Source organism: Brassica rapa, chromosome A08, assembly GCF_000309985.2.
Source record: "Brassica rapa cultivar Chiifu-401-42 chromosome A08, CAAS_Brap_v3.01, whole genome shotgun sequence".
Taxonomy (NCBI): domain Eukaryota; kingdom Viridiplantae; phylum Streptophyta; class Magnoliopsida; order Brassicales; family Brassicaceae; genus Brassica; species Brassica rapa.
In genome coordinates, this window is record NC_024802.2 from 3,431,658 (window position 1) to 3,447,990 (window position 16,333).

General features: G+C 36.8%; 2 protein-coding genes across 2 annotated transcripts in view; both read right to left on the bottom strand.

Moving 5' to 3' along the window:
• Window positions 1–16,333, bottom strand: part of LOC103833034 (receptor-like cytoplasmic kinase 1) — a 40,740-nt gene that overhangs the window by 8,294 nt on the left and 16,113 nt on the right. The window lies entirely within an intron of this gene.
• Window positions 10,923–13,407, bottom strand: LOC103833031. The gene is made up of 2 exons (XM_009109134.3): window positions 13,112–13,407; window positions 10,923–12,810 (listed from the first exon to the last, which is right to left on the bottom strand). The coding sequence occupies exon 2, from the start codon at window positions 12,676–12,678 to the stop codon at window positions 11,551–11,553; it is 1,128 nt and encodes a 375-aa protein (XP_009107382.1). The 5' UTR covers window positions 12,679–12,810; window positions 13,112–13,407; the 3' UTR covers window positions 10,923–11,550.

Consider the following 16,333-nt stretch of genomic DNA (forward strand, 5'->3'; position numbering starts at 1 on the left):
TATACTTTCTGTTGTGGTCTCCTTCTCTACTCTGGTGTCGCTTCTCGGTGGTTTAGGGTTCTGGAGCGGTGGTGAGATACGTCTGTGAGAGTGGGGCTTGGTGGTTTCTCCGAGGGTTAACTTTGAGGCATGGCTCAGATCCGGCCAGATCGGGTTTCAATGGAGGACAGCTGTGCTCTGGTGATGGTGCTCTGGTCACCGTCGTTTCCTCTTGCGTCAGATAGCTTGTGTTGATGATTGGTTCCCTCGTTCTCGGTTGGAGGGCTCTCGTCTTTGAGATCTCAGCTTCAGATTCTTCTCTGTTTCTCACCACCAATGAGAACTTGTTGAATCAGGAGTCGATTTTGGGTCTATGGCGAGCTCCCTGGCGGTGGTGGTGACTCTCTGCTTGTGGTTTCTCCTGGTAGGTTGGTGTGGGGCTCCTTGTGGCTAGAAGGTGTCGTTGTCATGCTTATGAGGAGGGCTGAGTTCTTCTTCTCATCTAAGCCAGAGGTGGCGGTCTGGTGAAGTGGTTAGATTGAGCTTCCATGTTCTGTAATTGGTCAGTCTCTGGTTCTCAGAGGCACTCGCTCGTGCGGGTCAATGTTGTTCTTTGGTTGTTGTAGTCTACCTCCGACTTTATTCCTGGTGACAGCGTGTGTTGCCAGCATCTCTGCAGTAAGGGTATGGTTCTTTGGTCCTAGCCCTGTGGTGTTAGCTTCCTTTTATAGTGCATGGTCTGGTGGATGTGGCGGGTTTATCATTGTTTCGTCTCTCCAAATAAGAGCGGTTATTGGGCTCGTTGTTGGGGTGTTGGTTGTTCCGGTGGGAGACTTTGGGTTCTTGGAGTATACTGGTGCTTCTGAACTTCAGGAAGGAGGAGTAGAGGTGGCTGTTTGCGGTGATTGGTGGCTGGTGCTTCGACAGGCTCTGTGATAGAACCAAAATCGGGAAGGATCACTTTAGCTGGGTGTTGGATATGAACCGAGAAGCAAATGGCGCTTCTGGAACTGAGAAGGATTGAAAGGATCGTCAAGAGATGCGGAATGGCTCTTGATATACCCACGATCTAAGGCTAACCACCTAAGAACGAATATAGTGTGTTGGCTAACCACCAAACGACACACAAAGATGATTGGCTGACCACCAAATCAACAAGCCGGTTCAAACCGATGAACTAGCTAAGAACTCTCTCTCTCTCACTCAGAGAAGAAACGAAATAAACAACCAAAATGAACTGATTTCATTCATCAAAGGGACTACATATTTATAGTGTTTTGTAGTCAAAGTCAATTAAAGAAAATGTGGGAAAACAATGCATAGAAAATACAAATTTGACTAGATCTAGTCAAGGCACGGAAAATGGATAAGACTAGATCTGGCCAAGGCACGGAAAATGGAGAAGACTAGATCTGGTCAAGGCACGGAAAATGGGGAAGATCAGTCAAGATGTCCAGGTTCATCCAAACCAGATGGATGCACGGGGTAAAGATAAGGACGCTTGCGGGACTGTCCGGATGGTCTGCCGAATGAGAATGTATGTTTGTCTTCGGTTTCTTCACTACCCAAGCTAAGTCTGGCTCGACCATGGGTCTTAGAATATCGAGTTGGTCGTGGAAGACGAGCTTCAGTACGGGAAAGTCGGTCATCTGGTCGCGGTTCCAGCCGAAGCTCCAATCGGGACATTCGCGGGACGGCTCGGTCAGTGTGTCCGGTACGGTCAAATTGTTCAGAACGTCCTGATCTCCATGCTGGTTGGCTCCAATGGACTGATCCACGAACCGGGGCACATCATTCCCTTCCTCTTCAAAAAGATTTGTCCTCAAATCTGAAACATTAAAAGGAAAAGGATTATAAGCAAAAGAACCATAATCAGAACGTTGCTCACCTTGAATTCGGTCCGGTTTGTGAATGGAAGATGGTTCTTCTTGATGGCCACAGTTTTGCTCTCCACCTGACCCTTCCTTTGGTTCATGTGCATAGTCATCAAAAATTCGCAAAGGGTCTTCCTTTTCTGGCTCGGTTTCAACTTTCTCCAAAGTCACCAACGGTTTCTGTTTTTGGCACTTGTTGGTATAATGACCGATCCTATGACATTTGAAGCACCTGGTAGAAAGAGCCTTGCTTGTGGTTTTCACAGCCTTGCTTTATCAGAAGACAACACATTAGTTTTCAAATCAGAATTTGAAAGAGAAGAAGAATTACTTTGTTGTTTTGGTGCAGAAGAAGTATTGGTGTTTCCCTTCTTTTTGAGTTGTCGGACAACATGAATTGCCTTATGCAACATCTTTTCCAAGCTGGCATAAGTCTGAAGCTCGTTCTGATCAGGCACATCACGGTTGCTTCTCTTGGCTTTGGTGAAGGGACGATCACCACTTTTGACCCACTTCTCATCATCGCACCTGTTTTGTCTCTTCCTTTGTTTTTGCACAAAGTCAAACCCATTAGAAGCAAATTGTTTCTTATCAAAAATCAATTGCTCATTTTCAAAAACAGTTTTAAAAGGAAAGTAGACGTCTTGCTGTGGTTTTGATTTCTTGAGAAGTCCAAACATCCTGAAAACACTTAACAAAGTTATAAAATAAAAATCCTCACACTCTAAAGTGTTTAGCTCTCGATTTTTAAATGGTCACTCAGAGTTCTTTCACTGGTTCAAAGGATGATAGGCAGTCAAAATTCAGTAATCAAGACCCAAAACAAACTTTGTGGGAAAAGAAAAGAGAAAGAAATATGAAGAGAATTTTGATATGGATCCACCTTAACTATCCTAAGGCTGGGTTTCTCTTCAGCCAGCAGGGTTTCTCTTCCACCACTCCCCTTGGATTTCTCTTCAGAAGTGATTCAAGCCAAAACTTTTACTCTTTTTTTTTTCTCTTTTTTTTTTTAAATAACTGGCGATCACAAGGGAGTAAAGGAACAGCCCGGATCCAACAAAAAATAAGAAAAGAAAATCGTGGAGAGATGAGAAGATGAAATGAAAACAAACCAGCCAAAGTGGCTGTGATACCACTTGATAGAACCAAAATCGGGAAGGATCACTTTAGCTGGGTGTTGGATATGAACCGAGAAGCAAATGGCGCTTCTGGAACTGAGATGGATTGAAAGGATCGTCAAGAGATGCGGAATGGCTCTTGATATACCCACGATCTAAGGCTAACCACCTAAGAACGAATGTAGTGTGTTGGCTAACCACCAAACGACACACAAAGATGATTGGCTGACCACCAAATCAACAAGCCGGTTCAAACCGATGAACTAGCTAAGAACTCTCTCTCTCTCACTCAGAGAAGAAACGAAATAAACAACCAAAATGAACTGATTTTATTCATCAAAGGGACTACATATTTATAGTGTTTTGTAGTTAAAGACAATTAAAGAAAATGTGGGAAAACAATGCATAGAAAATACAAATTTGACTAGATCTAGTCAATGCACGGAAAATGGAGAAGACTAGGTCTGGTCAAGGCACGGAAAATGGAGAAAACTAGATCTGGTCAAGGCACGGAAAATGGAAAAGATCAGTCAAGATGTCCAGGTTCATCCGAACCAGATGGATGCACGGGGTAAAGATAAGGACGCTTGCGGGACTGTCCGGATGGTCCGCCGAATGAGAATGTATGTTTGTCTTCGGTTTCTTCACTACCCAAGCTAAGTCTGGCTCGACCATGGGTCTTAGAATATCGAGTTGGTTGGGGAAGACGAGCTTCAGTACGGGAAAGTTGGTCATCTGGTCGTGGTTCCAGCCGAAGCTCCAATCGGGACATTCACGGGACGGCTCGGTCAGTGTGTCCGGTACAGTCGGATGAACGAACCTCGGTCAAATTGTTCAGAACGTCCTGATCTCCATGCTGGTTGGCTCCAATGGACTGATCCACGAACCGGGGCACATCATTCCCTTCCTCTTCAAGTTTAGGGTTAAAATTTATTTGACGACAATGGGGCTACATAAAGACGGCAAAACCAATTGAAGAAAGTTTAGGGTTAAAATTTATTTGTACTTCAGTTTTAATAGTTTACATTCTCTATTTTAGAGAAAATATAGAGATATACATTAGAGATGCTCTTACGGTTTAAGCTTTGATAAATTGGTTGAGGTCTCCTTTTTAGAGGATAATCACTTTTTAAACAACTTTCGTTAGTTGGCATACTTAATTAAATATCCTTATTACCTTTTAGCTCTATTAAATTTAATATACTAATTTAGATCCAATATTAGAGGATAATCACTTTTTAAACAACTTTCGTTAGTTGGCATACTTAATTAAATACCCTTATTACCCTTTAGCTCTATTAAATTTAATATACTAATTTAGATCCAATATTTTATCTACCGTTAACAAGTCATAGTAGGAACACTTATAAATTAGGTAAAATGACATATTTGATTATTTACATTAATAATAAACTAAGATTAAATTTGTAGGACCACTTATAAATTAGGTAAAATGACATATTTAATGAAACAAATCTGTTGAAAAAGAATTTAACAAAATTCTACTAACCTTTTAAAATTTTTTTAAAAATACATTAATTAATTTTGTAATTAGTAATATACTATTATTATAAATCAATGTTAATTAAAATTTAAAACAAGAAAATAAAAATTATGAACTATTTTTTTATAAATTTTATAGTTCTATTCTGTATTATACTAAAAAAGAAATGCTATATGCATTAAACTTGACAAAATTATATTAAATAGGTAAAGTAACCTTTTAAAAATAGTTTCACTTAAATAAATTACCACTCATCATTAAAATGGAAAAATATTTGTAAAATATATAATATTGTTATACAAAAATAAATTTACTAACATAGGTTAAACTTTTATATCTACAACAATATATTATCTCTCTCTTTTTGAAACTCTCAACAATATATTGTTTAAAAATGTTTGTAGAATAAATATATTAGTATATAAATATTTAAAAAATATTTTAATAGAAACTATATAGTTTAAACTCTTCATTTAAATATTAATGACAAATTAAATTTTACTACAAATTTATTTTTATTTTAATTATTATAAAATATGATGAGAAATATATTAAAGTATCTTACCAAAAGTTCAAATATTTTTTTATAAAACAATGTATTAATGTATTAACAAAAAAAAGGTTCAAAATTCATGTAATCTTCAAAAGAGTTTTGTAATTTTCCAATTTTTTCTTGACAAAATATAAAATTCTGAAATAAATATTCAAACTCGAAATGATGTTATTTCAAATATTACCAAAAATAAAATCATATATAATAAATAATAAATTTTTGAAATGCAACACAAAAAAACAAACTATGTTAAAAATTAAATTAATCTAATAGTTTGAAATATTAATTTAATAACAAAAAAATAATAATATCATAACATCCAAAAATATCATATATCAATAAAATTTACTAAAATAATATGATAGATACTAGTATGTATAAAATTTACTAATATAATATGGCTATTTTATTTAAACAAGATATTGTATTTACTTATACATCCCGTAGAATAATAAAAATGATATATGTTAAAGTATATTTTTTAAACACCACATGTAAATATAAATTATCTTATATATATATATATATATATATATATCTTTTCGATAATATAAATAAAATTTAAAAATGTATTATATGTAAAATGTATAAATTAAAGAAAAAGATGTTTTGAAGGAGTTTTTTTGTTATTTTAATGGTAACCTAACTCAAAATTATAAGTAACTGAAATTAATAACAAAGTAAAATTTGTTAAAAATCACTATATATTAATAATACTGAATAACAAGTCTAACAATAGTATTATAATGTTACACAGTATATAACATTGAAATGGAATATATATATATATATATTTAAAAATTGTATAATATCAAAACTATACATTTATAAAATGAAAACATGCGGATCTAGGATCACTTTGGGTTTTTATCTATACTATTTTTTTTTTAAATCCATTTGATTTGCTTTACTATTTACATGTGCGTCACTCATATATTTATTACTAGTGGTGTGTTCGCGCTTTGCGCGAGATATTGTCCATACAGTTGTATATGATGCTATCAGGTGTTGTAAAATGTTAGTTCTGTAAATGGGTGTGTTTCAATTGTAGATTTTGACATTGTGTAATTGTAGGATATTGTTAACATATTGTGGGGTTGTTGTTGAATAATGAGATATTTTGTTGAGATTAGACGTCTAAATAGGCCAGTTGCTCTTAAGAAGATAATTAGTAAATTGAGGTTGTATTTTGAGGTACCCCAACTCTTTGAGTAACAGTCTTCTTTTTTTTTTTTTGTCATCAACTTTACAGACTCATGTAGACTCTGTAAACCACCCCGGGAGATATTGATTCATATGAACGACTAAAGACGGCTGAGTCCTAACACTGCGTGCTAGGCTATCCGCCTTTGTATTCTGCGCTCTTGGTACATGGACGATCTCTGATTGGAGAAAACTTGCTCTCATATTTTTAATGTCTTCCAAATAACTTGCAAAAGCTGGCCACTCTTCTGGTTCCGAAACCATCTTCACCAATTGAGAACAATCTGTTGCAAACGTAACGTGAAATTGACGTAAATTCCTCATACATTCCATTGCCCAGAGTAGTGCTTCCATCTCCGCATGGAGCGGAGAAAGACTAGCCCGAACATTCCTCGCCCCCAGCAATCCAGTGAAGCCTTCTAAAGTATTGTACCAACCCTGTCCGGAGAAAGTATCTTTCTCTTTCCAGGAACCATCTGTGAAGACCTAATCTCTGCCTGTGGTACCATTCGCTGTTCATTCACTATCTGGGCTTCAGCCCAAAGGGTTGACTCTGTTTCCGCTAATTTAAGCGTATCCCTAGGATCAACATCCAAATTACTAAAGACCTTACTATTTTTTCCTTTCCATATATACCATAGTATCCATGCAAACTGGTGATCCTCTACCTGCGGAAAAACTCTCCAGAAAAGATGATCCATATTGGCAAAAAGGGATTGTGTCGGGAACATAGTTGGGTTTGATGGTATCTTTGAAAGTGCCCAAACCTGAAGTGCTGGAGGACATTCGAAAAATATATGATTTATCGATTCCTCCTCAGCTCCGCATCTTGTACAACATATGTCACCAGTTATCCCTCTCGCTTGTAAATTTTTCTTGACCGCTATACACCCGGTTACCAACTGCCAGAGAAAATGTTTAAGCTTTGGTGGGCACCTAACTTTCCAGCAAAATGATTTCAACCCATCAACCGTAGGTCCAATCAAGGCTGGTGGTTTTTCTCTATCCGGATAAACCCGTTCTACCTGATAACCTGATTTAACCGTGTATTTCCCATTTGTTGTGAAGTGCCATCCATCTTTGTCTACCATATGAAATCTACTCAATGGTATACTCTCGATAATTTTCACATCCTGTGGGTCTACTAAAGCCTGAAGCGCCTGCGAGTTCCAAATTCGCAAAGTGGGGTCTATAAGAGAGTCCACTGTGAGGTCTGGGTAAAGATTGTGTTGTTTTTTATTTGCTGGTCTCGGGCGAGTGGTTGTGAGCCAAGGATCATTCCATACAGAGATGGAAGATCCTGATCCCACCCGTTTGATTAGTCCTTTGCTAACCAGAGATCTAGCTGATGTAATACTCCGCCAGCCATATGACGGAGAGTACGAACGAATCGGTTCCAGGGGTGAAGCATTCCTGTAATACCGACCTTTAAAAACTCGAGAAAATAACGTATGTGGCTTCTCGATCAATCGCCAAAACTGTTTACCAAGCATCGCTGTATTAAAATCAATGATGTCTTTAAACCCCAATCCTCCTTCCTCCTTGCTAACACATACCTTGTCCCAAGATTTCCAATGCATTCCTCTCGTACTTCCCCCTGGACTCCACCAAAATTGGGCTACCGCACCTGTCAGTTTTTTTGCGGTTGCCTTAGGCAATCGATAGCAGGACATCACATGATTTGGCAAAGCCGTAACCACAGATTTAATAATCACCTCCTTTCCTCCTTTTGTAAAGAACTTAAAAGTCCAGCCATTGACCCGTTTGTTTAGTCTATCCTGCACGAAACTAAACACCTGAACCTTTGAGCCCCCAAGGTTTTCCGGTAATCCGAGATAAGTTCCCATTCCTCCATGATTCTGAATACCTAGTATGTCTCTCATTTCCTGTCTGTTTGACTCTTCAATTTTATGCCCAAATTGGTTCGAAGACTTCTCAAAATTAATGAGTTGCCCTGATACCATCTCATATTCCTTTAAGATCTTGAGAATAGTTTGACATTCGTCCCTTTGAGCTTTGCAAAAGAAAAGACTGTCATCCGCAAACAGCAAATGTGAAATAGATGGGCATGCTCGAGCTACCTTCATTCCTGTCAATTGTTTCCCAGCCTCCGCCTTTTTAATATTTGCAATCAAAGCCTCAGTACACAAAATAAATAAATAAGGAGATAAGGGATCTCGTTGCCTTAACCCTCGATTTGGGATAATAAGGCCCCTTGGCTGTCCATTTAGTAAAACTCGATATTGAACCGATGATATACATTCCATCATTAGCTTAATCCAATGAAGATCAAAACCCATCTTCTCCAGTAAAGCTTTAATTAAATCCCATTCCACTCTATCATACGCTTTGCTCATATCCGTTTTAATGGCCATATATTTTCCTTGACATGATTTATTAGTCCGTAACCCATGAAACATCTCCTGAGCTATAAGAATGTTATCAGTTATCAACCTCCTTGCCACAAATGCCGATTGAGTTTCCGAAATAAGAGACGGCAGACAGAGTTTCAGCCGCTGACATAGAACCTTCGAAATAATTTTATACCCGACATTACATAGACTAATGGGTCTCAATTCCATCATCCTAGTAGGCCTCTCCGTCTTTGGTATCATACATATATTAGTGATATTTAACCTTGGATCCATTTCTCCAGACACCAAAAAATTATTTACCAATTCTACCAAATCCTTCTTAATAATGTGCCAAGAATGCTGAAAAAAAAGAGCTGTCATACTATCCGGCCCAGGCGCCTTCTCTGGATGCATCATAAACAAAGCCTCTTTTACTTCATTCTCAGTCGCTTCCCTCAACAGGCGTTGGTTCGTTTGAGGAGTGATACCCGTTGTTACCTCTGATAGAAAACTGTCAAATCCTGTCGGCGAAGTGGTACTAAACAACTCTTCAAAATAGTCCACAGCCACTTTTTCCACTCCAATATCTTCTGTAATCCAGTTCCCCGCAGCATCATGGAGTCCAACAATCCTATTACGAACTCGTCGTTGCTTAGTTAAAGCATGATAGAACTTGGTATTTAGATCCCCCGAAGAATACCACATATTCCTACTCTTCTAATGCCAATAATCTTCCTCATCCTTATATGCCTCTTGTAGCTTTCTGGAAACCTCCACAATATCCTCCTGTGATCTAGAATTATCTGTCTGAACTTCCTCAAGGGCCTTCTGTAAATCACTTATTTTCTCCTTTCCGTAGAGTGGATTATTTTTCCGCCATCTTGCAATCTCATGTCGACAATTGCTAATTTTCCCCACCATATCGTCCTCGCTACCTATTCTATGGTCTGACCAGCCCATCGTAATGGATTCCATAAGACCCTCTTGACCTACCCATCTCTTATCAAACCGAAATTGACCTTTCCTTCTGTGAACTTTAGCATCGAGATATGCCACTACTGGTTTATGATCAGATGCCACCAAATTGAGATATTCTGTATAAGAACAGGGAAATAGAGTATGCCACTCCTCATTCGCTAGAGCACGATCTAAACGACACCTTACCATCACTGCCCCTTTTCCTTTTCCTCGTCTCCCCTGCCAAGACATTTTGTTTCCCCGAGCCGGAAATTCCAGTAATCCAGTATTTCTTATCATGTCATTAAATGGGATAAACGAATCCGCGCTTCGCAAAGCTCCTCCATCTTTTTCATGATTACCCGTAATTTCATTTAAATCTCCAATAATAAACCAGGGCTCAGATCTTGCAAGGCCATACCGAGTTAATCTTTCCCATACTTGTTCCCTCATTTGTTGAACTGGATCTCCATAAACAAATGTAAGAAACACCCTTTTCCCCAAGACCACCGCCTCCACATCTATCATTCGATTACTTGAATAGAGAACCGTAACTTGATACTCATTATTATAGAAAAGAGCTAGGCCACCACTCCTTCCATTTGGTTCCACTGTAACCAAATTATCAAAACCAGAATGTAATTGAAATCTATGTACAAAGTCATACTCCTGCTTGGTCTCGGACAAGAAAAGAAAATCTGGTTTATGTTTGTACCATATCTCTCTCAAATAACTCATTGTCCAGTTACTTCCCATTCCTCTACAATTCCAGCTTAAAGCTCTCATCAAAAAATAGTTAAGGATTCGCACCCATGGGGGGAGTAATCAGAGATAATGAAACCCTGTATTGCCCATATACCAAAAAAAATTCCAAAAATAGGTATAAACTATTCCATAAGTTCCAACGACTTTGCCTTTCCGGCTTGATATTGTTATGTATATAAAGAACTGCATTAATCTTTCAAACCATAAGGTTAGCGTTTGACCAATCATCGGAGATAATATGATTCCAAATACCTTCAGCCGACAAACCATCATTTTGTTTAACAATTTCCTAATACCAACACTGCCTAAAACATAACGTATGTTCTCAGCAGAATTATTTGTTAGCGTTTTACTTTCCTGCGAAAAAACCATCGAACCAGTGCCCATATTCTTTCTTCTCAAATATTTCTGAACCAGAACTATATATAAAAGATGCGCCAGCCAAGTGCCGTAACAAAACACCCCGAGCATCCCCCCATCCTTGTTCACTTTCAAACTCCGTTGCCAGTCTCCAGAACCTAGTAATCCACTTAACCAGAGAACCCCTAAAAAGCACCAAAAAACTCCCACATTCCAATTCAAATGTAACAAACCATCTTTACTAAGACGAGCAAATACATGTAACCATAACCATAATAAGATAGTTTTATTCCAGAGTTTGACCGAAACCAAATAGAAACACACAAAGGCTTTTTCCCTAATCCCATGAAAAACAAATAAACCAAACAGACTCAAGACATGAATTATAATAATTAAGAACACAACCGCAAAAACCCATACTCTTAGAAATCTTATTGCAAACTCTTTATCCATAAAATTTAGGATTTCAAATTAGCTGATTTCGGGTTTGAAGGACCCTTATTGTCCAGATGCTTGCTGCTATCTCCCTGGCGAGAACCCCCTTTTACCACAGCTTTTTTACGTGGAGAGAGAAGCGCGCTCGCCGTCCTCATCTTATTGCTCCCGGCAGTGCTAATAGTAGGCTTGAATAAGCGCTTACGAGAGGTTTGCCTTGTCCCCATATCCCCTGTCCCCGTGTCATTATTGAGAACCACATCACCATTACCCAATTCTTCCCCCTCCTGTGCGTGAACTTGCACTATCTGATCCCCAGAGGCATGCTCCGCTTCCTCCTCCGAAAGGGTCTGAAACTCGTCCTCTGCCTCCAAATCCATACCATTCTTCAAAAGGTTAGCATTGATAGCATCCATCTCCTTGTCAATATCCTTCATAACATCATCTGTTAACTCATCCTGCTTCTCCACCATTCCTTGCACCTCAAGTAAACCCTTTTCCACGTCAATAGTCTCCATAATCCCCTCTGTTGCCTCCGCCTGGGCTTAGCGAGCTCTAGTTGGAATCCTGCAGACGCCAAATTCACGTCCCCAGTATCAGTACTCTTAATCTCACCTTCTTCTCGAATTTCCTGAGGGAAAAACCTCTGGCTTTGCGCTTCACGTGCCTGCGCTGAAGACAGTTTAGTTTGTACCTCATAAACCCCGCTTTCTCCCCCTGTAACACCCCTCCTCCCATCTCCTCTGCGTGCATTCTTGTACCGAGAGCTCTCACTATCTCCTCTGTAGTTTCCATGATGATTAGGAGGTCTCCGGGATCCTCGTTCCGCGACCTTAACCCATTTAGAATCTGGTTCTTCATGCATCTTGCCCTTACCCTTCCCGTAATACTCCCTATTATCTCTTTCCTTATTTTGTGGACCCATATTGCCATTTATGACCACCCCTTTATAGCTTCTAGCTCTATCATCATAGTGCTTCCCATCAGGCCAGACCCCAGTGCCTTCTCTGGTTTCTCTTTTCCGCTCTGGACTGATCTTTGAGTTCTTCACATCAAGTGGACATAATTCATCCTTGTGACATAGACTGCCACAAAGCTTGCAATAACCAAAAAGTTTCTCATATCGCAGTGACACCGCCGCTTCCTCACCATCATAGAACTCTCCACCTTTAAAATCTACTGTAGTTTCAAAGCACAGCTCCTTGAAAGCATCCACCACCACTTGGACCCGATTATGAACCGCATCCACCGCAACCACCCGTCCCAAAGCGCCTCCAATACTCTCAAAGGTAGGAACCGTCCTGAATTCAAGCGGTATCCCAATGACTTTAATCCAGAACATGATCTCTGAAGGGAAAGACCTTGACTGTCGTGGTTGCCACTTCGCCAAGGAGAGCATCCAGTAATCGAAGTGGTAAGGTTGGTGCTTCAGCACCACATCGAGTTCCTCTTCAGTCCTGAAGTCGAACTGGAATTTCCCAAATCCCAAATCAGTTCCCGTGACCCTCTCCTCCAATTTCCAAATCTTCAGAAGGTTTGTGAACAACGCGTTCATCTCTTGTTCATCCGGATTCATACACCTCCCAATCAACGTTTTGGCGTAGGTTTTGATCAGCGCCGAATTGTCAAAATGCGCCACCGAGATCTTCAATCGCTTGCGAGTGCTCTCACCGATCCTCAGATCCTCACCGTGATTCAATAGCTGACTCTGTGTCATGATCAAAGCCAAAAAACCAACTTTCTTGTTTTAATATCAAAGAATGATAAGAAGAATATGAGACTACAGAGAGTTCCTCCTACGATCCTCTTATACTGATTCCAATTGTCCATAACCACCGTGAGAAGATATTCCCCCATAAACCCGTATCGCCACAGATTGATTCTTTCCGATCTCAAATCCCAATAAAATCGTATAAACCGTATCCCGAAAAGCCCAAATCGAAAATATTGAAGAACAATTTCCATCAGATTGAAGGAAATAATTAAAATAGCATGATCCCCGAGACAACCTGTATAGATCCGCGATTCGATCTGAGAGTTAATCTGAATCCACCACCATTGACACTCAATCCAGAGTTTCCTTAAACTCCCGTAAATTCCTTTGTCGATGCCAAAATCCCTCCCCAAATTAACCAAAAGATAATCTTGATTCCCCGAATCAGTAACATGATCTCGCCAGATCGTAGCAAAACAACCTTCAACCCGAATCCCCGGATCCCATCTTCGTGAAGGCATTGGTGCCCTAAATCGCCGTCTTCATCGCCAGAGAGTTTTTTTAATATTCAAAAAAATTATTTTACTTAATATGGAGCTTTCTGTTTTTTAAATTCGGTCGTGTTTTTTAAATATTTCGTGTTACCGAGTTTGAAAATTTCCTTTGAATGTGTGGATCATTTATTTTATTTATATATGCCAATAGCCGTAAATGGTCCTGAGATTTAAACTCGCAGGGTTGTGTGTGTTTGAGGAGTGATGGCATGTTCCTCAAAACTGAGTAGCAGGATATGGGACAGAGTAATTGTGAGCTTGTGGTGTTACAGGTTCTATTAAAACGGAAGAGTAGTTTGTGTTGAAGAAGTGTAAGTACAGTTATCTTATACTATTTCTCTATAAAAGGGATGTTGGATTCCCAATTTTCCTTCGAGAAATAGTGAATATAAATGTTTTAAATTTCAATTCATGTAGGATGTCACGTTTTATACTTCACTGTTTTGCAATGTTATGAAATTATGATATTTCTACAAAATTTTGATAGAGAAAATGATAGAGACAGAATAATTAAGAACTATAAATATGTCTTGATCATATTACCCTTTTTATAGCTTAGTTAACTTTATTAAATTTGTTTTGTGTAATTTATTTTGTTAATAATTTTGTTCATGTTATAGTAGGTTTAAATTGTTGTTCACAATTTCTGTTAAGAACTTTTCTTCAGATAATATATATCTTGAAATGTTTTCATAATTATTATTTATATTATATTTATTATACAATGTATTTATTTCCAATGTGTAGTGTTATATATATATTATGTAATGGCTATTATTGAATTATTATGTTACTTAAATAAATGATATAACCATTATTTAGAAAATATAAATAAATCTATTCTATTAAAACAGCAGTGTGACCAATTGATAAAAGTAGTGTCCATTGGATTTTATTAAAAAAAAAATTAAACTTTTATATAATTATATATAATCTATTTAATATAAACCACGATCTTCTATCTAACTACAAGCAGTTACGTTTCTCTTAATTAAAAACAGTTGGGTTTATGTATTTGCCTTTTTTCGTGTATCAAAGAATCGTGATTGATTTCTCCTCACCTCATCCTATTAAACCCATATTATGAAAAACGGCCTCAATTTCAGAGTGTTTCAAAAAAAAAAAAAGTCTCAATTTCAGATATCTCCATAACCTGCGTGCAAAACTGTTTTTTCTTTATAACAAATATCGAGTTGAACCACAATTTCACTTTTTCTATTCATTGCCCTCATAGATATTTATTCTATTAAAATAGCAGTGTAGCCCATTGATAAAAATATAGTCCAACTATTATTTCAACCCGAATGTAACGATCACGTATACACACGTATAAAAAGCATGACAGTTACATAATTTTTTTACAGGAAACAGACGAGGTTATCAATTTCCATGTAACCGGCAGGACCCTCTACTTTCTACTACTTTTCATTTATTGATGTATCTAGATTATTTAACCCACAAATTATTTTCTCAGAACCAGAAATACAAATATATTATTTTTTTCAAATATTATTTTTATCTTTTAGCTCAAATACGGGCCATGGACATTGTTACTATTTATTTAAAATAGATAACATGTCTACGTATGTATAACAACATTTCAAATCTATAAATTTGCTGGTAGCGTTCAAATCCGCCTAAAGCACACTACACTACTCAAATTACCAACTTTATAATATTTTCATATAGGTGATCACTAGATTTATATAGGGTTTTCCGGGTCAACTATTATTGGATCACAAATGAATTTTTTTTGGTTTAAACCGGATTTTATGGAGTTTTAAAAAATAAATTTTATAATTTAATCTAAAATCTGAGCTAAATTATATGCAAATCATTCACCATTTTTATCGTGGATTATGATCAAATATTGCGAAAAGATATTAAAATTATATTAAAAATTAAATTTAGCAAAATTTAGATCAATACAATAAATAAATATTTTTGAGTATATAGGTCGTATTTAATTGGATCCGGGACCTAGACTTACGGATAGATGCCATATAGGTTTTCGAGTACGGATATTATTAATTACGTTAATAATTCAAAATGCTAAAAATGCAAAAATATCCTTATTTTATTAAAACCTAATTACATATTTCATCATCAAAATTATATCTATTAAAATGTTAAACATATTATAATCATCACAATTATAATTCTTTCTTTGTAATATTTAAATGTAAATAATAATCAAAAACAAATGTATATATATCAAATAAATTTGATTTGTTTAGGAAATAGATCTACACTTTAAAAGTGCATATCAAAATCTAGAATACACAAATATGATTACAAAGAAACGGGCATACAAGCACATATGATTACAAAGATCCGTCGTATGTCGGATCAAATTTTAAATTGCTATTATTTTATAAAATAGATTTTGGTTAACATTTATACATAAATATGATCTAAAAACACAAATATGATCACAAAGAAAAACAAAAATTTGAAAATTAAATTTCTAAAAAATATATACCCGCCGTTTTAAGGGCGGGTCAGAATCTAGTAATCCATTAATTTAGTGGATTTGTTATTGATTGAAATGTTTTATAGTATCTAACCTACAAAAATAATTTCTATTTATTTTCACTGTTCTTTAAAATTATTTGAATTTTCAGTTATTTAATTTATGTAAATAATTTGAACGAATTGTTTTTTAAAATTATTAAAAAGATAAGATCTAATATTTTATATTATTTGGACAAACGATTAATTATAACGTTGTTTGAAAATATGGATTGTAATATAAAGAAAATAGTATTAGTGATTTAAAGTAGGTTTAATTATGAAGTAAAAACTAGGATAAGACCTGTGCTCTGCACAAGATGTGTTTATATCTATACAACTATGTTTTTATATAATCATATATACGTTGGACGGGGACCATTTGTAATTGTATTTTTGGACGAAAAACTTTTGAATTTATCATGGGCCAGATCGATATGGACTTAAAGATT

What these genes read in the sequence shown, in the direction of transcription:
- LOC103833031 (XM_009109134.3), bottom strand. Translation starts at nt 12,678, where the DNA reads ATGAATCCGGATGAACAAGAGATGAACGCGTTGTTCACAAACCTTCTG.